The sequence below is a fragment of the Microcaecilia unicolor genome, chromosome 6 (genome assembly GCF_901765095.1).
Source record: "Microcaecilia unicolor chromosome 6, aMicUni1.1, whole genome shotgun sequence".
In the NCBI taxonomy this organism is placed as follows: Eukaryota; Metazoa; Chordata; class Amphibia; order Gymnophiona; family Siphonopidae; genus Microcaecilia; species Microcaecilia unicolor.
The window spans coordinates 2,333,594-2,351,129 of NC_044036.1; the positions used below are offsets into that span (position 1 = coordinate 2,333,594).

Consider the following 17,536-nt stretch of genomic DNA (forward strand, 5'->3'; position numbering starts at 1 on the left):
GATAAGTGGTCGGCTGTGGTAAAAAGGATCCTGGTACGTGGGAAAAACGGACCCTACCGCTACTGCAGGGTCCTTTTTCCCACAGCTTAGTAAAGGAACCCCTAAAGTTCTAAAGTTTGGAAGCAGTTCTTCTGGTTGAACTGTACTAGATAACAAAATCCAACCATATGAATCTGTGGAGATATTTATTTACAGGTCCAATATAAAATAATATAAAAAAAGTTTTATTAGTGTTACTGCAATATAAGGTAGCTCATGATTTTGCTGTTCAAGAGAGACTGGAAGTCCTTACCTACAGTGTACCACCATAGGGCCTGCATCAGGTGGGTTACAAGCTTTAACTCTTCTTAAAAAGGCCAGGATGGGGGTTGGATACTCTGGGACACCATGATCTGGCCATGCCATGAACTGGAATTGTCGGACCTCTCTTTTCTCACTAGAGCCATTCTGCAGACAAAAAACAGAGGCTTTACACGATGGTTCCCAGGGGTGCAATTCCCACCCCAACTGCAGACCTCCAACCAGCCTCACAACCAACCAATCATAATATGTCTGCCAATGACATAGCCATCTAACAACACACTATTTATCAACACTGGTCACAACTAAATCCTTTGCTCCACAAACAAGGTGTACACAAATTCTTAGTAGCTCACCCACAAAACTTTCATTCAGAAACTCTAAATATTCCTGTGGGTAGCCGGCAGCCTATTCTACAGCATCTATCACCTTCCACCATGACACAATACATATTATTTAATACTGTGTACCTGGCAGCATATTGTAAAACCTTTTAACAAAAAAAAAAAAAAAAAAGAGAGTGACGGACATATTTATCAAGGAAAATGACTGCTAAAAAGCCCAATTTATTTATGACATTTATACCCCACATTTCCCTGTACAATTTTGAGTTCAATGTGGCTAACAAGCTAAAAATAAGTCATTACAAAATATGAAACAAAATACATAAACCCACACATCAGTAAGGAAAGAATCATAAATATATATTCAATAATAAAGCATAATGGGGAGAATGGGAGATTATATACACAAAATATTTACTACTACCCAACAAATTAAAAAAAAAAACCCAAATAAGAGAAACAAAACCTAGGAATACATAAACCTTCCAAATTCCAGCATGCCACTTAATTGGTCACATACAAAATGATATTCCCATAATCAACATCAGTTTTTTCTTTTGCTAAGTTAAAAGTCTGACAATATAACATAGTAACATAGAAGATGACGGCAGAAAAAGACCTGCACGGTCCATCCAGTCTGCCCAACAAGATAAACTCATATGTGCTACTTTTTGTGTATACCCTACCTTGATTTGTACCTGTCCTCTTCAGGGCACAGACCGTACAAAGTCTGCCCAGCACAGACTGTACAAGTCTGACAATATGAAGTCAGGTTCACACTGTTAAGAGAAACATCTGGAAATGCTTTTCATGGAAAGGGTGGTGATCTCCGGAATGACTTTCCAGTGAAGAAGTTCCTGAGTGGAGGCCCAAGCAGTGTCTCTTGGATTTTGGCAGGACCATCATTCGTAGGGGCCTTGTCTTCCCCCACCCAGTAATTCTGCTTTGGTACATCCCATCAGTGCAGAACAGTGGAGGTGACGCGAAGGAAGGAGAAACTATGTCTTACCTGATAATTTCCTCCTTCCCTTCTCTTTGCTTCCTTTCCCCTAACTGCAGTCTAGCTGCTTAAGTATTTATTTTTTATTTATTTTTGTTACATTTGTACCCCGCGCTTTCCCACTCATGGCAGGCTCAATGCGGCGTGTAATAGAGGGTTAAGTGACTTGCCCAGCGTCACAAGGAGCTGCCTGTGCCGGGAATCAAACTCAGTTCCTCAGTTCCCCAGGACCAAAGTCCACCACCCTAACCACTAGGCCACTCCAGTATTGTTTTTCTCTTCCCTTCCCTTATGCCCTTTTCTGTCATTGTAATTGTTTTTCTTTAGTTCATTGTAAGCTGCTTTGGAGCTGCTTTACGTGGCAAAAGGCGGGGTATAAATGTTCTAAAATAAATAAATAAATAACCTGCATCGAGGGGCAGGTACAGCTCTAGCGATCTTACTGCAAAGATTAGATGGACCATACTGGCCTTTATTTGCCATCATTTGTTATGTTATTTTGTTATTATATAATATAATTGCTTCCTGTAGAAATTTTTAAAGATATCACAAAAGCATCTTTGTTATAAATGAAAATCCATTAAAATATCCCCTTATTCACAATTAATCTTAGTTATAAATATAATTCAATTAACTGCAGCATATCAATATCATATCACATTTTGTCTGTTTAACAAAATCAATTCCAATATCCTAAACAAGAACTAAAAAAACATAACGAGTCAACAGTCACAATCTCTGGACCATCAAAGCAAGATCTAACACAAAGGAACTGACACTGTCCTTCCACTGAGCAGCTGAGAAAATACTGTAGTCCATATTCCTCCAAAAATGTCTCTTTAGGAAAAATTCTAAAGAAAATTTACAAAGGAGCAGCCATTACTCTAGGTGTAGATTTACGGTGTCTAAGTAACGGACAAACATTCAGGTATTTGTGAAAATTTTAATAATTTGAAAGACACAATCACAATATAGACAACATAATAAATCTAAAAAAAAAATGAAATAGTTGGACAAAGATTCTGCAGAGAACAGATATCAATATGACTAAATGCTGAAGGTTTTATTTGTAGTTTTTCAGTGAAGAATATGTTGATATACAAGTCAAAGATGGCAAACTTGTTCTGAACTCCACGTTTTGTTGTTTGTGTTGTCTTTCCTCCTCTTACTTTGTTATGTTGAAGAGAAAAGGGGTGAGGTTCAGAAAGCTGGGGGTGGTGTCTCAGGCTTTGGCTGCAGGTCCAAGGAGAAATTGTGTCTTACCTGATAATTTTCTTTCCTTTAGTCAGCTACACTGTCCTGTACTGATGGATGTTATCCTTCCTACCAGCAGATGGAGGTAGAGAAAACGGAATCCTACCAGTGACATCACTGGTATAAGCTGGGGTGCTCCCTGTAGAAATCCAGTATGTATATGCCCAAGCAGCAGAAGGTCCCTTTGCAATGCACCCATGCCCCATCAACCACTGCAGCTCCAAATGCAAACAAGAAAGGAAAACACCACAGAGTGACACTCGCTACCCTGCATATACCAGGATATAGCAATATCAAGGGAACCCAGTACTGCTGCCCATTACAATAATAAATGATTGTCTTTTTCATCTTTAAATTCTTTTTGGTTTGAAACACTGAAAAGAAATCACAGTGCATATCCAGAACCCTGGGCCAAGGTCAGAACAACGTAGTTAACTAAAGCAGCAGTTCCTAAACCTAGTCCTGGGTGCACTCCAGTCAGTCAGGTTTTTGGGATATCCACAAGAAATATTCATGAGAGATATCTGCATGCACTGCCTTCACTGCATGCAAATCTCTCTCATAAATATTCATTGCGGGGTGCCTGGCTGGACCGGCTGGGGTGCTTCCAGGTTTGGGAACAACTGGACTAAAGGAAAGAAAATGATCAGGTAAGACATAGTTTCTCCTTCCTTCCTTCCTTCACGTCACCTCCATTGTTCTGCACTGTTGGGATGTACCAAAGCAGAATTACTGGGTGGGGGAAGACAAGGCCCCTACGAATGATGGTCCTGCCAAAATCCAAGAGACACTGCTTGGGCCTCCACTCAGGAAGTGGCCTGAACGCTAGTAAAGTGGGTCTTCAGCCCCGGAGGAGCCAAATGATTTTTGCAGATGTAGGCGGACTCAATAGCTGCCTTAATCCACCTCGGAATGGAAGCCTTAAAGGCCACCTGCCCTTTCAAGAGCCATGGAAGAGCACAAAATGGTGGTCAGAAAAATGAAACACATTAGTCTCCTTCAGATAAGGATCACTGAGCACCCTTTTGCCTCAGCTCAAGAAGAGAGAGAGAGGCCTTGCCTCTCCAATGTCCATCACCAACTTCTCCAAGTCCTTACTGAAGAGCAAGTGCCTCCTATAGGGCAGCTATCTCGACAGCTTTTTAGAACCTGTATTGGTGACCCAGTGAGGGAGCCACAACCAATGGCACCCCACAACTGAAGCAGTCACTGAGCAGGAAGCCAAACTGCCCAGATCATATAGAATGACAGCCAAAAAGGCTCTTCCCAATTCCAGGCGGGCAACCTCGTGGGACTCTGGCAACTGGTGCAACCAACGTAGCAAGACCCTAACCATACAGCCGCCACAAATAGAAGCCTGAATGTTGGAAGCTCTCACTGAAAAGGCCAAGTGCAGCTGCTGATCAATCTTTTCCTCATGGAGTCCTTTAAGGGCCAAACCCTCCATCAACCAGCACCGCTGTCGCCTTCGTGACCGCCCTAACCAGAGCATCCACCTTGGGAAAGACACAAAAGGTCTCCAGCTCCTCAGGAGTGAACGTGTAGAGGCAATCCAGAAACCTGGCACCCTGAAGAGGCCGATCTGGACTACTACTACTACTACTATTTAGCATTTCTATAGCGCTACAAGGCGTACGCAGCGCTGCACAAACATAGAAGAAAGACAGTCCCTGCTCAAAGAGCTTACAATCTAATAGACAAAAAAATAAATAAAGTAAGCAAATCAAATCAATTAATGTGAACAGGAAGGAAGAGAGGAGGGTAGGTGGAGGCGAGTGGTTACAAGTGGTTACGAGTCAAAAGCAATGATAAAGAGGTGGGCTTTCAGTCTAGATTTAAAGGTGGCCAAGGATGGGGCAAGACGCAGGGGCTCAGGAAGTTTATTCCAGACATAGGGTGCAGCGAGACAGAAGGCGCGAAGTCTGGAGTTGGCAGTAGTGGAGAAGGGAACAGATAAGAAGGATTTATCCATGGAGCGGAGTGTACGGGAAGGGGTGTAGGGAAGGACGAGTGTGGAGAGATACTGGGGAGCAGCAGAGTGAGTACATTTATAGGTTAGTAGAAGAAGTTTGAACAGGATGCGAAAACGGATAGGGAGCCAGTGAAGGGTCTTGAGGAGAGGGGTAGTATGAGTAAAGCGACCCTGGCGGAAGACGAGACGGGCAGCAGAGTTTTGAACCGACTGGAGAGGGGAGAGGTGACTAAGTGGGAGGCCAGCAAGAAGCAGATTGCAGTAGTCTAAACGAGAGGTGACAAGGGTGTGGATGAGGGTTTTGGTAGAGTGCTTGGAAAGAAAGGGGCGGATTTTACGGATGTTGTAAAGAAAGAAAGGACAGGTCTTGGCAATCTGCTGGATATGAGCAGAGAAGGAGAGAGAAGAGTCAAAGATGACCCCAAGGTATTGAGCTGAGGAGACAGGGAGAATGAGAGAGCCATCAACAGAAATAGAAAACGGGGGGAGCGGGGAGGTGGGTTTGGGGGGGGAAAATGAGAAGCTCGGTTTTGGTCATATTTAATTTCAGGTGGCGTTGAGACATCCAGACAGCAATGTCACACAAGCACACTGAAACTTTGGTTTGGATGCAAGGTGAGATATCAGGGGTAGAAAGGTAGATTTGGGAGTCATCAGCATAGAGATGGTAGGAAAAGCCATGGGATGAGATTAATGAACCAAGGGAAGAAGTGTAGATAGAAAAGAGGAGGGGACCAAGAACAGAACCCTGAGGTACGCCGACAGGCAGAGGGATAGAAGTAGAAGAGGATCCTAGAAGTAGAAGAGGATCCAACAGAGTGAACACTAAAGGTGCGGAGGGAGAGGTAGGAAGAGAACCAGGAAAGGACAGAGCCCTGGAATCCAAGTGAGGACAGGGTATCGAGAAGTATGCTGTGATTGACAGTGTCAAAAGCAGCAGAAAGATCAAGAAGAATGAGGATGGAATATTGACCTCTGGATTTAGCCAGTAATAGGTCATTGGAGACTTTAGTAAGCGCAGTTTCGGTTGAGTGGAGAGGGCGAAAACCAGATTGTAGTGGGTCAAGAATAGCATGTGAGGAGAGAAAATCAAGGCAGCGGCGGTGAACAGCTCGCTCAAGTAATTTGGAGAGAAAAGGAAGGAGGGAGATGGGTCGGTAATTAGAGGGACAAGTAGGGTCGAGTGAAGGCTTCTTAAGGAGAGGTGTGACCACAGCATGTTTAAAGGCAGCAGGGACAGTCGCAGTGGAAAGTGAGAGGTTGAGAATGTGACAGATAAAAGGAATAAGAGCAGGAGAGATGGCATTAAGAAGGTGAGTGGGAATGGGATCAGAGGAATAGGTGGTACATTTTGAGGAAGAAAGGAGAAGTGTAGTTTCCTCAATAGTAACTTCAGGAAAGGAGGAAAGGGAATGAGGGGAAGGAGAGAGAGGGGAACGGACTAGTGGAGGGAGAGGTGGTGAGGTAGAGAAAGCAAGGTTTATCTTTTGAACCTTGTTGTGAAAGAATTCAGCAAGGGTCTGAGGAGATAATGAAGGGGGAGTTGGGGGAGGGGGCACCTTGAGGAGAGAGTTCAATGTGGTGAAGAGAAGTCGAGGATTAGAGCCAAGAGAGTTGGTCAGTTGGATATAATAATCCTGTTTGGCACCTAAAAGAGCAGATTGGAAGGAGGTCAGCATGAACTTAAAGTGTAAGAAATCAGAAACATCACGCAGATGAGGGCCTTGTGGAGAAAAATTTTTTTTCAGGGGCCCTGTCACAGGATGTTTGAGTATGGCCAGGGCCCCTATAACCTCAGCAATAAGAGGAGGCAGCTTCTCTCTCTGAAAAAGATGGATCACACGAGAGCACTCCTCTTCTGGTTTCCGAGGCAGGGGATCCTCCGAATTGGAATCTGCAGGGGACAAGGAGCCTGAGTCCTCCAAGAATCTAACGTTCGCAAAGAACCGAGCCTAGCAGACGCTCGGCGGGATCGGCGGACAAAGTGATTGCCTCGTGGGTAACTGATTCCAGGTCAGTGACTAGCTGAACTGCAGTGGAGGCCCGCTGCATAGAAGATCACAGGAGCACCCAGCTCCGCTGACCCGTGGCGGTCCAACCCACTTGCTGATCAGCCCGACCCCGTGGGAAATCGTAGCGCGTGTAACTGTGGAGCCGAACCGGATCGAACCGAGCCGCGAGGGAGAACTTGACAAAACAGCAACGAGACCACACCGCATCTCGGCCTCACCTACCTTCAATCCCGCCGGCCGCCTGTCGGAGACAGGAATCCTCTGGTACCACGCACCTTCAGCCCTCCTCCCGTCTAGCTGCTTGCCCGTTGTCCCATCTCTAGGGCCGATGACCTGACCAGCTATAGCGACCACGGAGGTGGAACTCAGCTGGTACTACTACTACTACTACTTAACATTTCTAGAGCGCTACTAGGGTTACGCAGCGCTGTACAATTTAACAAAGAGAGACAGTCCCTGCTCAAAGAGCTTACAATCTAATAGACAAGTGAACGGTCGGTCCGATCGGGGCAGTCAAATTGGGGCAGTCTGGATTCACTGAACGGTAAGGGTTAGGTGCCGAACGCAGCATTGAAGAGGTGGGCTTTAAGCAAAGACTTGAAGATGGGCAGGGAGGGGGCTTGGCGTAAGGGTTCAGGAAGGTTGTTCCAAGCATAGGGTGAGGCGAGGCAGAATGAGCGGAGCCTGGAGTTGGCGGTGGTGGAGAAGGGTACTGAGAGGAGGGATTTAGCCTGTGAACGGAGGTTACGGGCGGGAACGTAAGGGGAGATGAGGGTAGAGAGGTAGTGAGGGGCAGCAGACTGAGTGCATTTGTAGGTAAGAAGGAGAAGCTTGAATTGAATGCGGTATCTGATCGGAAGCCAGTGAAGTGACCTGAGGAGAGGGGTGATATGAGTATATCGGTTCTGGCGGAATATGAGACGTGCAGCAGAGTTCTGAACAGACCGAAGGGGGGATAGATGGCTAAGTGGGAGGCCGGTGAGGAGTAAGTTGCAGTAGTCCAGGCGAGAGGTAATGAGAGCGTGGACGAGAGTTCGGGTGGTGTGTTCAGAGAGGAAAGGGCGAATTTTGCTGATGTTAAAGAGGAAGAAGCGACAGGTCTTGGCTATCTGCTGGATATGCGCAGAGAAGGAAAGAGAGGAGTCAAAGATGACTCCGAGGTTGCGGGCAGATGAGCTGGTACAGAGAGAAGAGTGAGGCGTGAATGAAAAGGGAGAGAGGACGGGGAAACGGGCCAGAGGACGACTGCAGCAGACGGCCAATGAACCAGTGAGCCGTAGCACGCCGCTTGACGAGACCCGAGACACCTCCGGCAATTGGGCGCCACGTGGACACATCCTGACCGCATGGAGCTGATCGAGTCGCCTGAAGCGGACCTGCGCCGGCAGAGCAAGAAACCTGCTCATGCCCACCTGAACCTGTAGGGGTAATTTTTACACTAGCTAGCCCCAACCCATTGCCCTCGGACTTAGAGAAAACCCTGTCGTCTGCTCCGGTTCTGCTGCTCCACTGTCTTCTGCTCCAGCTCGTCCCAGTCCATCTGTCCCTGCTTGTTCCAACCTGTCTGCTCCAGCTTGCTCCAGTCCGTCTGTCCCAGCTTGTCTACTCCAGCTTGTTCCAGTCCGTCCGTTCCAGCTTATTTCAGTCCGTCTGCTCCAGCTTGTTCCAATCCTGCTACTCCGCTTCCTTCTGCTCCAACTTGTTCCAGTCCGTCCGTTCCAGCTTGCGCCAGTCCATCTGCATTGCTTGTTCCAGTGTGTTCCAGTCCGCCTGTTCCAGTCCATCTGCTCCACCTTGTTCCAGTCCGTCCGTTCCAGCTTGCTCCAGCTTGTTCCAGTCCATCTGCATGGCTTGTTCCAGCTTGTTCCAGCCCGCCTGTTCCAGCTTGTTCCCATCAATCCGTTCCTGCTTGCTCTAGTCCGCCCGTACCAGCCGCTCCAGTCCATCTGTTCCAACTTTTTCCAGTCATATCGCATCAGCCCTGCCTGCCTACTAGCCCATCAACCAACCTGCCTGCCTGCTTGTCAGCCCACTGACTTACCTGCTCGCCAGCCCATCAACTTGCCTGCTTCTCAGCCCATCGTCTTGCCTGCTTCTCAGTCCATCAACCAACCTACCTGCTTATCAGCCCATTGACTTACCTGCTCGCCAGCCCATCAACTTGCCTGCACCTCAGCCCATCGTCGTGCCTGCTTACCTGCCCATCAACTACCTGCCTGTCTTCAAGCAGCACATCTACCTACCTTCCTCCCCAGCCTGCCTGCCTGCCTACCGTTCCAGTTTAAGCCTCCAGTCCAGCTTTCCCGCTCTATCTATTTGCTTAACACCTCAGTCACCACATATACACCATAACACCTCAGTCACTACTTATGGCCGCTTTACACATTCTCTTTCTTGCCCTGTACCTTCATAATCTTTTTCCCCTCCCCTTACCGCTGTCTACCGCTGGAACTCAATGCCCATCCATGCCCTCTCCCGTCCTGCTCACTACTGCAATACCCTACTCACCGCCGTCCCTCACCACCTCTCCTGTCCCCCTCCTCCTTCCTAGCTCTCAACCTTCAACACTTCCTTCCTGTTATTAACCCATCCCCATTCCTCCTAAGTGCATCCCGTCTTCGTCGCCCTACCTCCCCCACCCTCCTCCGCACTCTCTTGCTCCTACTCCTGCTATCCGCAGGAGACATCAATCCCAATCCAGGTCCCCCACACCTGTCCTTGTCCTATCCATGCAAACGATTCCGGGATGTCTCCAATCTCATCTCTAGTCCCCTCCTCCCCCCCTCTTCCCTCCCCTTCTCATGTGCCCTGTGGAATGCCCGCTCGGTCTGCAACAAACTTCCCTTCACCCACGATCTCTTCATCTCTCATTCCCTTCATCTGCTCGCCCTAACTGAAACCTGGCTCTCCCCTGATGACTCTGCCTCAATTGCGGCCCTATGCCATGGAGGTTATCTCTTCTCCCACACTTCCCGCCCAGTTGGCCGCGGTGGAGGCGTCGGGTTACTACTCTCGCCCTCCTGTAGTTTCCAACCCCTCCTCCTACCACAGTCTCACTGCTTCTCATCCTTTGAAGTCCACTCCATCCGTCTATTCTACCCGTTGCCACTCAGAGTGGCAGTCATTTACCGCCCCCCTGATAAATCCCTCTCTTCCTTCCTCACCGACTTCGATGCCTAGCTTTCTGTTTTTCTTGAACCCTCATCTCCTTCCCTCATTCTCGGAGACTTTAACATACACGTTGATGACCCATCCAACTCTCACGCTTCTCAGTTCCTCACTCTAACTTCCTCCTTCAACTTCCAGCTGTGTTCCACCACCTCTACTCATCAAAATGGCCATTGTCTTGACCTCGTCCTCTCCTCTTCCTGCTCACCCTCCAATTTCTACGCCTCAGCTCTTCCTCTCTCTGATCATCACCTGATCACCTTCACACTTCATCACCCCCGCCCAACATTAACCACTACTTCCAGGAATCTCCAGTCTATTGACTCTCCCACCTTATCCTCTAGTATTTCTAAACTCTTCCCCTCCATCATGTCCTCCGACTCTGTCGACAAGGCTGTCTCCACTTACAATGCCACTCTCTCCTCTGCTCTGGACACCCTCAAACCATCCATCTCCCGTCCCACAACGCGTACTAATCCCCAGCCCTGGTTGACCCCTTGCATCCGTTACCTTCGCTCGATCTGCTGAACGCCTCTGGAGGAAATCTCGCACCTATTCAGATTTCTTTCATTTCAAATTCATGCTATCCTCCTTCCAGTCCTCCCTATTTTTTGCCAAACAGGACTATTACACCCAATTGACTAATTCTCTTAGCACCAACCCTCGTCATCTCTTCGCCACCCTTAACTCCCTCCTCAAAGTGCCCTCCGTTCCCACCCCCCTCACTCTCTCCTCAAACACTGGCTGACTACTTCCGTGACAAGGTGCAAAAGATCAACCTTGAGTTCACTACCAAGCCACCTCCTCCTCTTCACCCTTCAACCCTCTCCCTCAACCAACCAACCCAGGCCTCCTTCTCCTCTTTTCCTGATATCACAGAGGAGGAAACTGCCCACCTTCTTTCCTCCTCGAAATGCACCACCTGTTCCTCTGATCCCATCCCCACCAACTTACTTAACACCATCTCTCCTACTGTCACCCCTCCCATCTGTCATATCTTCAACTGCTCTCTCTCCACTGCAACTGTCCCTGACACCTTCAAGCAAGCTGTAGTCACACCACTCCTCAAAAACCAATCACTAGACCCTACCTGTCCCTCCAGCTACCACCCCATCTCCCTCCTACCCTTCCTCTCCAAGATACTTGAGCGCGCCGTTCACAGCCACTGCCTTGATTTTCTCTCCTCTCATGCCATCCTCGATCCGCTTCAATCCGGTTTTCGCCCTCTTCACTCGACAGAAACAGCACTCTCTAAAGTCTGTAATGACCTCTTTCTTGCCAAATCCAGAGGTCACTACTCCATCCTCATCCTCCTCGATCTATCCGCCGCTTTTGACACTGTCAATCATGATTTGCTTCTTGCCACACTGTCCTCATTTGGGTTCCAGGGCTCTGTCCTCTCCTGGTTCTCCTCCTATCTCTCCCACCGCATCTTCAGAATACATTCTCATGGATCTTCCTCCACCCCTATCCCGCTCTCTGTTGGAGTTCCCCAAGGATCTGTCCTTGGACCCCTTCTTTTTTCAATCTACACCTCTTCCCTGGGCTCATTGATCTCATCTCATGGTTTCCAGTATCATCTTTATGCTGATGACACCCAGCTATATCTCTCCACACCAGACATTACTGCGGAGACCCACAGGCCAAAGTATCGGCCTGCTTATCCGACATTGCTGCCTGGATGTCCAACCCCTGGATGTCCAATCGCTACCTGAAACTAAACATGGCCGAGACCGAGCTTATCGTCTTTCCACCAAAATTCACTTCTCCTCTTCCTCCACTCTCTATCTCAGTCGATAACACCCTCATCCTCCCTGTTTCATCTGCCCGCAACCTCTGAGTTATCTTCGACTCCTCCCTCTCCTTCTCCGCGCATATCCAGCAGATAGCCAAGACCTGTCGCTTCTTTCTCTTTAACATCAGCAAAATTCGCCCTTTCCTCTCTGAGCACACCACCCGAACTCTCATCCACTCTCTCATTACCTCTCGCCTTGACTACTGCAACCTACTCCTCGCTGGCCTCTCACTTAACCATCTATCCCCCCTTCAATCCGTTTAGAACTCTGCTGCACGTCTTATATTCCGCCTAGACCGATATGCTCCTCGGAGTGGAGTAGCAGCTTAGTGGTTAGTGCAGCGGACTTTGATCCTGGGGAACTGGGTTCGATTCCCATTGCAGCTCCTTGTGACTCTGGGCAAGTCACTTAACCCTCCACTGCCTCAGGTACCAAAACTTAGATTGTGAGCCCTCTAGGGTCAGAGAAAGGACCTGCATATAATGTACACAGCGCTGCGTATGTCTAGTAGCGCTATAGAAATGATTAGTAGTAGAAGTAATATCACCCCTCTCCTCAGGTCACTTCACTGGCTCCCGATCTGATACTGCATACAGTTCAAGCTTCTCCTTCTTACCTACAAATACACTCAGTCTGCAGCCCCTCATTACCTCTCTACCCTCATCTCCCCTTACGCTCCCACCCGAAACCTCCGCTCACAGGACAAATCCCTCTTCTCAGTACCCTTCTCCACCACCGCCAACTCCAGGCTCCGCCCTTTCTGCCTCGCCTCACCCTATGCTTGGAATAAACTTCCTGAGCCCTTACGCCAAGCCCCCTCCCTACCCATCTTCAAATCCTTGCTCAAAACCCACCTCTTCAATGTTGCTTTCGGCACCTAACCTTTATACCTATTCAGGTAATCTAGACTGCCCCAATTTGACTGCCCCTATTTGACTGACTGTACATTTGTCCTTTAGATTGTAAGCTCCTTGAGCAGGGACTGTCCTTCTATGTTAAACTGTACAGCGCTGCGTAACCCTATTAGCGCTTTAGAAATGTTAAGTAGTAGTAGTAGTAGACCAGAAGCTCCAAAACCTTCAAATCTGCTCTATGCTGCTTAGAGCCCGGAATGGGGCCCCCAGGATAAGGGGATCCACCGTTGACTGCATAGCCTATTTAACCAGCTGGGCCAAGCCCTTAAGTCAAACAACCCCAGGGGACCCCTCCCTGCAGCCGGACCAAAGGGGAGTAGGATTGAGAGACATCTCACCCACAAAGTCCTGAAGGGGACTGAGAAACCTCCTGCTGTTGAAAGAAGCAGCAGCAGGAGAAAAAGGTGCCTGAGGCAAAATGGCTGCCATGTCCGCCAAAGTCATCAGGATTGCAAGTCTCAATGCTTCAGAAGAGACAGAAGACCCACCGACTCTGGTGGCATCCCTGCCTCTCTCCAGGCCACTTCCGAAGTCAGAAATGGCCCATCGCACTGGGGAAAGACAGAGCCGGCAGCTGTATTTAGCTGCTGGCTCTTGAAAACACCTCAGCACCTGCCAGACAGCATACCTGACCACATGGCAAGCGCGCAGGGGTTTGCCTGTCTCTTTGGGGCTACCTAGGTCCAGGACTCCAGCAACTCCGCTATTCCCTATCATTCAGAGGGTATTTCAAACATGTAAAGGTTTGCCTGTCCCTTTGGGGGCTACCTAGGCCTAGGACTCCAGCAACTCCGCTGTTCCCTATCATTCAGAGGGTATTTCAAACAGGTAAATCCCATTTGCTAAGTATAAGGAATTTCCCTGTGCTCTGCTTTTTTTTTTTCCTTAAAAGCTTTAACTCAGAATAGCTTTGTTCCATTTAACAGGGGATAAAATTAAACCGTCATTTTTTTTTTAAATGAAGCTTGGGGCAGCAGAGGTTTTCACTTACCAATAAGGATTACTATACATATAGACAATTACATCATTATTGGTTTAGTTTGGACCAAGCAGCTCTGGACACAAAGTTAAGCCAAAGGTTGCGCGACTTCATGAGGGGGGATGCACACGGACAGGTGTCAATATCGAGCTTACACAGAGTTTTAATGACGCTCAGTCACCTTGAGCTTATGAGAAGCTTAAAGACACATGGAGTAAAGATTTGGGATATGAGCTGAAGGGAATAAATTTTGCTAAATTGATCAAAGATATACCCAAACAAGTAGGTGGGGCGGAGCTGCAGGAGAGTCAATATAGGATCATACATCGGGGATACATAACACAATCACAGGCAGCAAGGGGGTTGGATATCTGATGCCCAATGCCTTAAGTGTGGCAGAGAGAGGAATACTTTTATGCATGCATTCTGGAGATGTGACAAAATAAAATTATATTAGAAAGCAATACAGAACTACCTTGAAAAATTATCGGGGCAAAGGATGTTCCCCTCCTGGAGAGGAGTACTTCTGAATAACAATAATGCATATGGAATTTCAAATAAAAATTTGGAGTTACTTTTCTGTAAGGCATACGCAGTGGGGAAGAAATGTATACTTAGGCACTGGATACAGGCGGAACCACTGTCAGTGTGGTTCTGGAGGAATAGACTCCATGAACTAATGCTCTGGGAGGCCAGATCGGCCTTTAGCAGCCCAAAGAGAAGAAAGCATTTTATTACTATATGGAATCCATATTTGCAAAATATCTCTCATAAAGCAAGAAGTGCGGTACTTAATAATTTGGGTAAACCCTAACTTGAGGAGAACTCAGTCGACATATGCTCCTCGTGTTAATTAGGTAAAGTCTGGAGTTAGATTTTGAAGGATGATACCATGAAGTAAGAAGTTCAGAGTAGAGGCTATGGGGGGGGGGGGGGGGGGGGGGGGGGGTGTTGAGGGGGAGTTAATGGAATAAAATTGATGAAACAGTTAAGATGTATATAAATGCATAAGCTGTATTATTATGATTCTAGAATGTTTGTCTTCTATAACTCTGTTTCAAATGTTTGATCATCAATAAAAATTGTTTAAACATAAAATGAAGCTTGGGAGCGGCAGGGGAGCCCAAGGGGATTATACCCACACAGGATGTACGGGCAAGAAGGGTAGAGGGAATGGGGACTTGCACCCTTCAGGCAAAACTCCATGGGACAGAGTGGAAGCCTGAAACAATGTCACTAAGAAATGCGACTGGGGGCTGCAGAGCCAAGCTCTGCATTCAATCAAGTACAAATGAATACCATGAACCTGGGGTGGCCATTAGGCTCGATCATGCTGTGCAACCATGGCCAGCAGAGCATGGAGCTAGGCCAGGGACCAACAACACAACCTACCACCTACTGAAGGTAGGGAAAAATATTAGATTGTTCCAGGTAGCATCCCAGCTTATACAGGTGATGTCACTGGTAGAATTCATTTTTTTCTACTCCACATGCTGGTAGGAAGGGATAACACACATCAGTGCAGCTGACGCGATGGAATTGACAGTTTAACCGAAGTTCCAGTTGCTGTGTTGCTGGGAGATTCATGAGAGGGGAGCTATGGAGTCTTCTCAGTTGCTGGGCGATTCATAAGAGAGGGGAGCTCTGGAGTCTTCTCAGCTCATGGAAGTCACTTTAAGTCTAGAGTAGTGCAGAAGACAACCCCCAGGCCCTACTGGAGATTGAGTGGGAGCTAAGGAGGATTTACTGAGAATGGTCTTGAGTTTGGAGGGTATCAACTCCTTGATTCGGAGAGGAAAGGACCTGAGTGTATAGTAGGGGGAGCTGAATAAGTTCTGCAAGTGGTGAGCTGGCTTTGGATCCTGTGAAGAAACAATTACCATCACTGGAAATGTTATTTGCAATCCCCAACTACAAGTGTCCTTTTACAAAGCTGTGGCCATGCGCTAACGTTTATTTTTTTATTGGGATTTATTAACCGCCTCAAGGTCGTGTACAGCAGGTACAGTTTAACAAAAAATGTACAATTTTGTTAACGGCATAACAATAGTAAAATAACCAAGAATAAACTAAATACAATAAATGAGGTAAATTTGAAAACAGTAAATTGAAACCTAATAATAGAACTACCAAGAAACAGTATAAAAAATATACACACTTAACAGCACTGGAATTCAAAAACCAGAGACATAATACAATGTTAGCATAATACTAATGATACACTTAATAAGCATGCACTGGAACATTCAACTAACATAGATATGATGCTAAAGATTTTCTACAATAGGGCTTATCATATAGCTGAGGGACCAATATGTTGGGAACAAGATGTGTGGTGCAGTCTCAGTTGGGATAATTTGATGGTTGGTTAAACTCAACGCAAGTTCTTTGTATAGTTAAGCAAGAGATAAGGAACTGATCTAAGATACAGTATGTATAGCAAGCTAGTCCAGGTGCAGAATGAGTGCATAGTCAGTCACCCTATGTATTAAGGCTTGGAAGAAGAACCAGGCTTTCACCTGCATTCTGAAGTAGAGGTAGTCTCGAGTTAAATTAAATTCCAGAAAACAGGGGCTACTCCTGAGAAGGCTCACTGGCGGGTATTATGTCGTACAATTTCTTTTAATGAGGGTACAGATAGTGATCCTTGAGAGGACCTTACAGGTCTCAAAAGTGTGCAAAGGGCTAGCTTATTCTTTAAGTACTCTGGCCCATTTTGTCTTAGGACCTTGAAAATCAAACACAGAGATTTAAACTTAGCCCTGTAAAATACTGGTAGCCATTATAGCTTTCGAAGGAAGGGTGTGATGTGGTCACACCACTTGCTGCCTTCTATCAGTCGTGCTGCAGCATTCTGAATTAGTTGGAACTCATACAAACTCTTTTTGGTTTGGCCAGTGTATAGGGCATTACACTAGTCATGATGTTATCATGGCATGGACCACTGTGGTCAGCCTCATCTTTTGAATATATGGAGTGAGGTTTCGTAGCTGCCATAGGAGATAGAGACAATTTTTGAACATTGTTTGAATTTGCGGGATCAGAGCAAATGATGAGTCTAGCAGTATCCCAAGATTCCTGACCTGTGATTTTAGGGGAGGGTTCATTATTCCCAAAGGGTATTTTGAAGTTGGGTATTTCTCCACTTGTGTTGTGTATCCAAAAAATCAACAAAAATTAGTGCGTGAACCCTTACTGCCATCTATTTTGTATTTTCAATTTTAATGTATTATACAACAGTAATATAGTAGATGACGGCAGAAAAAGACCTGCATGGTCCATCCAGTCTGCCCAACAAGATAAACTCATATGTGCTACTTTTTGTGTATATCTGACCTTGATTTGTATCTGCCTACTACTACTACTACTACTATTTAGCATTTCTATAGCGCTACAAGGCATACGCAGCGCTGCACAAACATAGAAGAAAGACAGTCCCTGCTCAAAGAGCTTACAATCTAATAGACAAAAAATAAATAAAGTAAGCAAATCAAATCAATTAATGTGAACGGGAAGGAAGAGAGGAGGGTAGATGGAGGCGAGTGGTTACAAGTGGTTACGAGTCAAAAGCAATGTTAAAGAGGTGGGCTTTCAGTCTAGATTTAAAGGTGGCCAAGGATGGGGCAAGACGTAGGGGCTCAGGAAGTTTATTCCAGGCGTAGGGTGCAGCGAGACAGAAGGCGCGAAGTCTGGAGTTGGCAGTAGTGGAGAAGGGAACAGATAAGAAGGATTTATCCATGGAGCGGAGTGCACGGGAAGGGGTGTAGGGAAGGACGAGTGTGGAGAGATACTGGGGA

At 46.8% G+C, this 17,536-nt stretch overlaps 1 protein-coding gene across 1 annotated transcript in view; it reads right to left on the reverse strand.

The window, feature by feature from the left end:
- The window catches only part of PTPRF (protein tyrosine phosphatase receptor type F), a 1,045,343-nt gene that overhangs the window by 131,021 nt on the left and 896,786 nt on the right, over positions 1–17,536 (reverse strand). Inside the window, 1 exon segment of the mRNA XM_030205921.1 lies at positions 293–447. Coding sequence (XP_030061781.1) covers positions 293–447 — 155 coding nt within the window.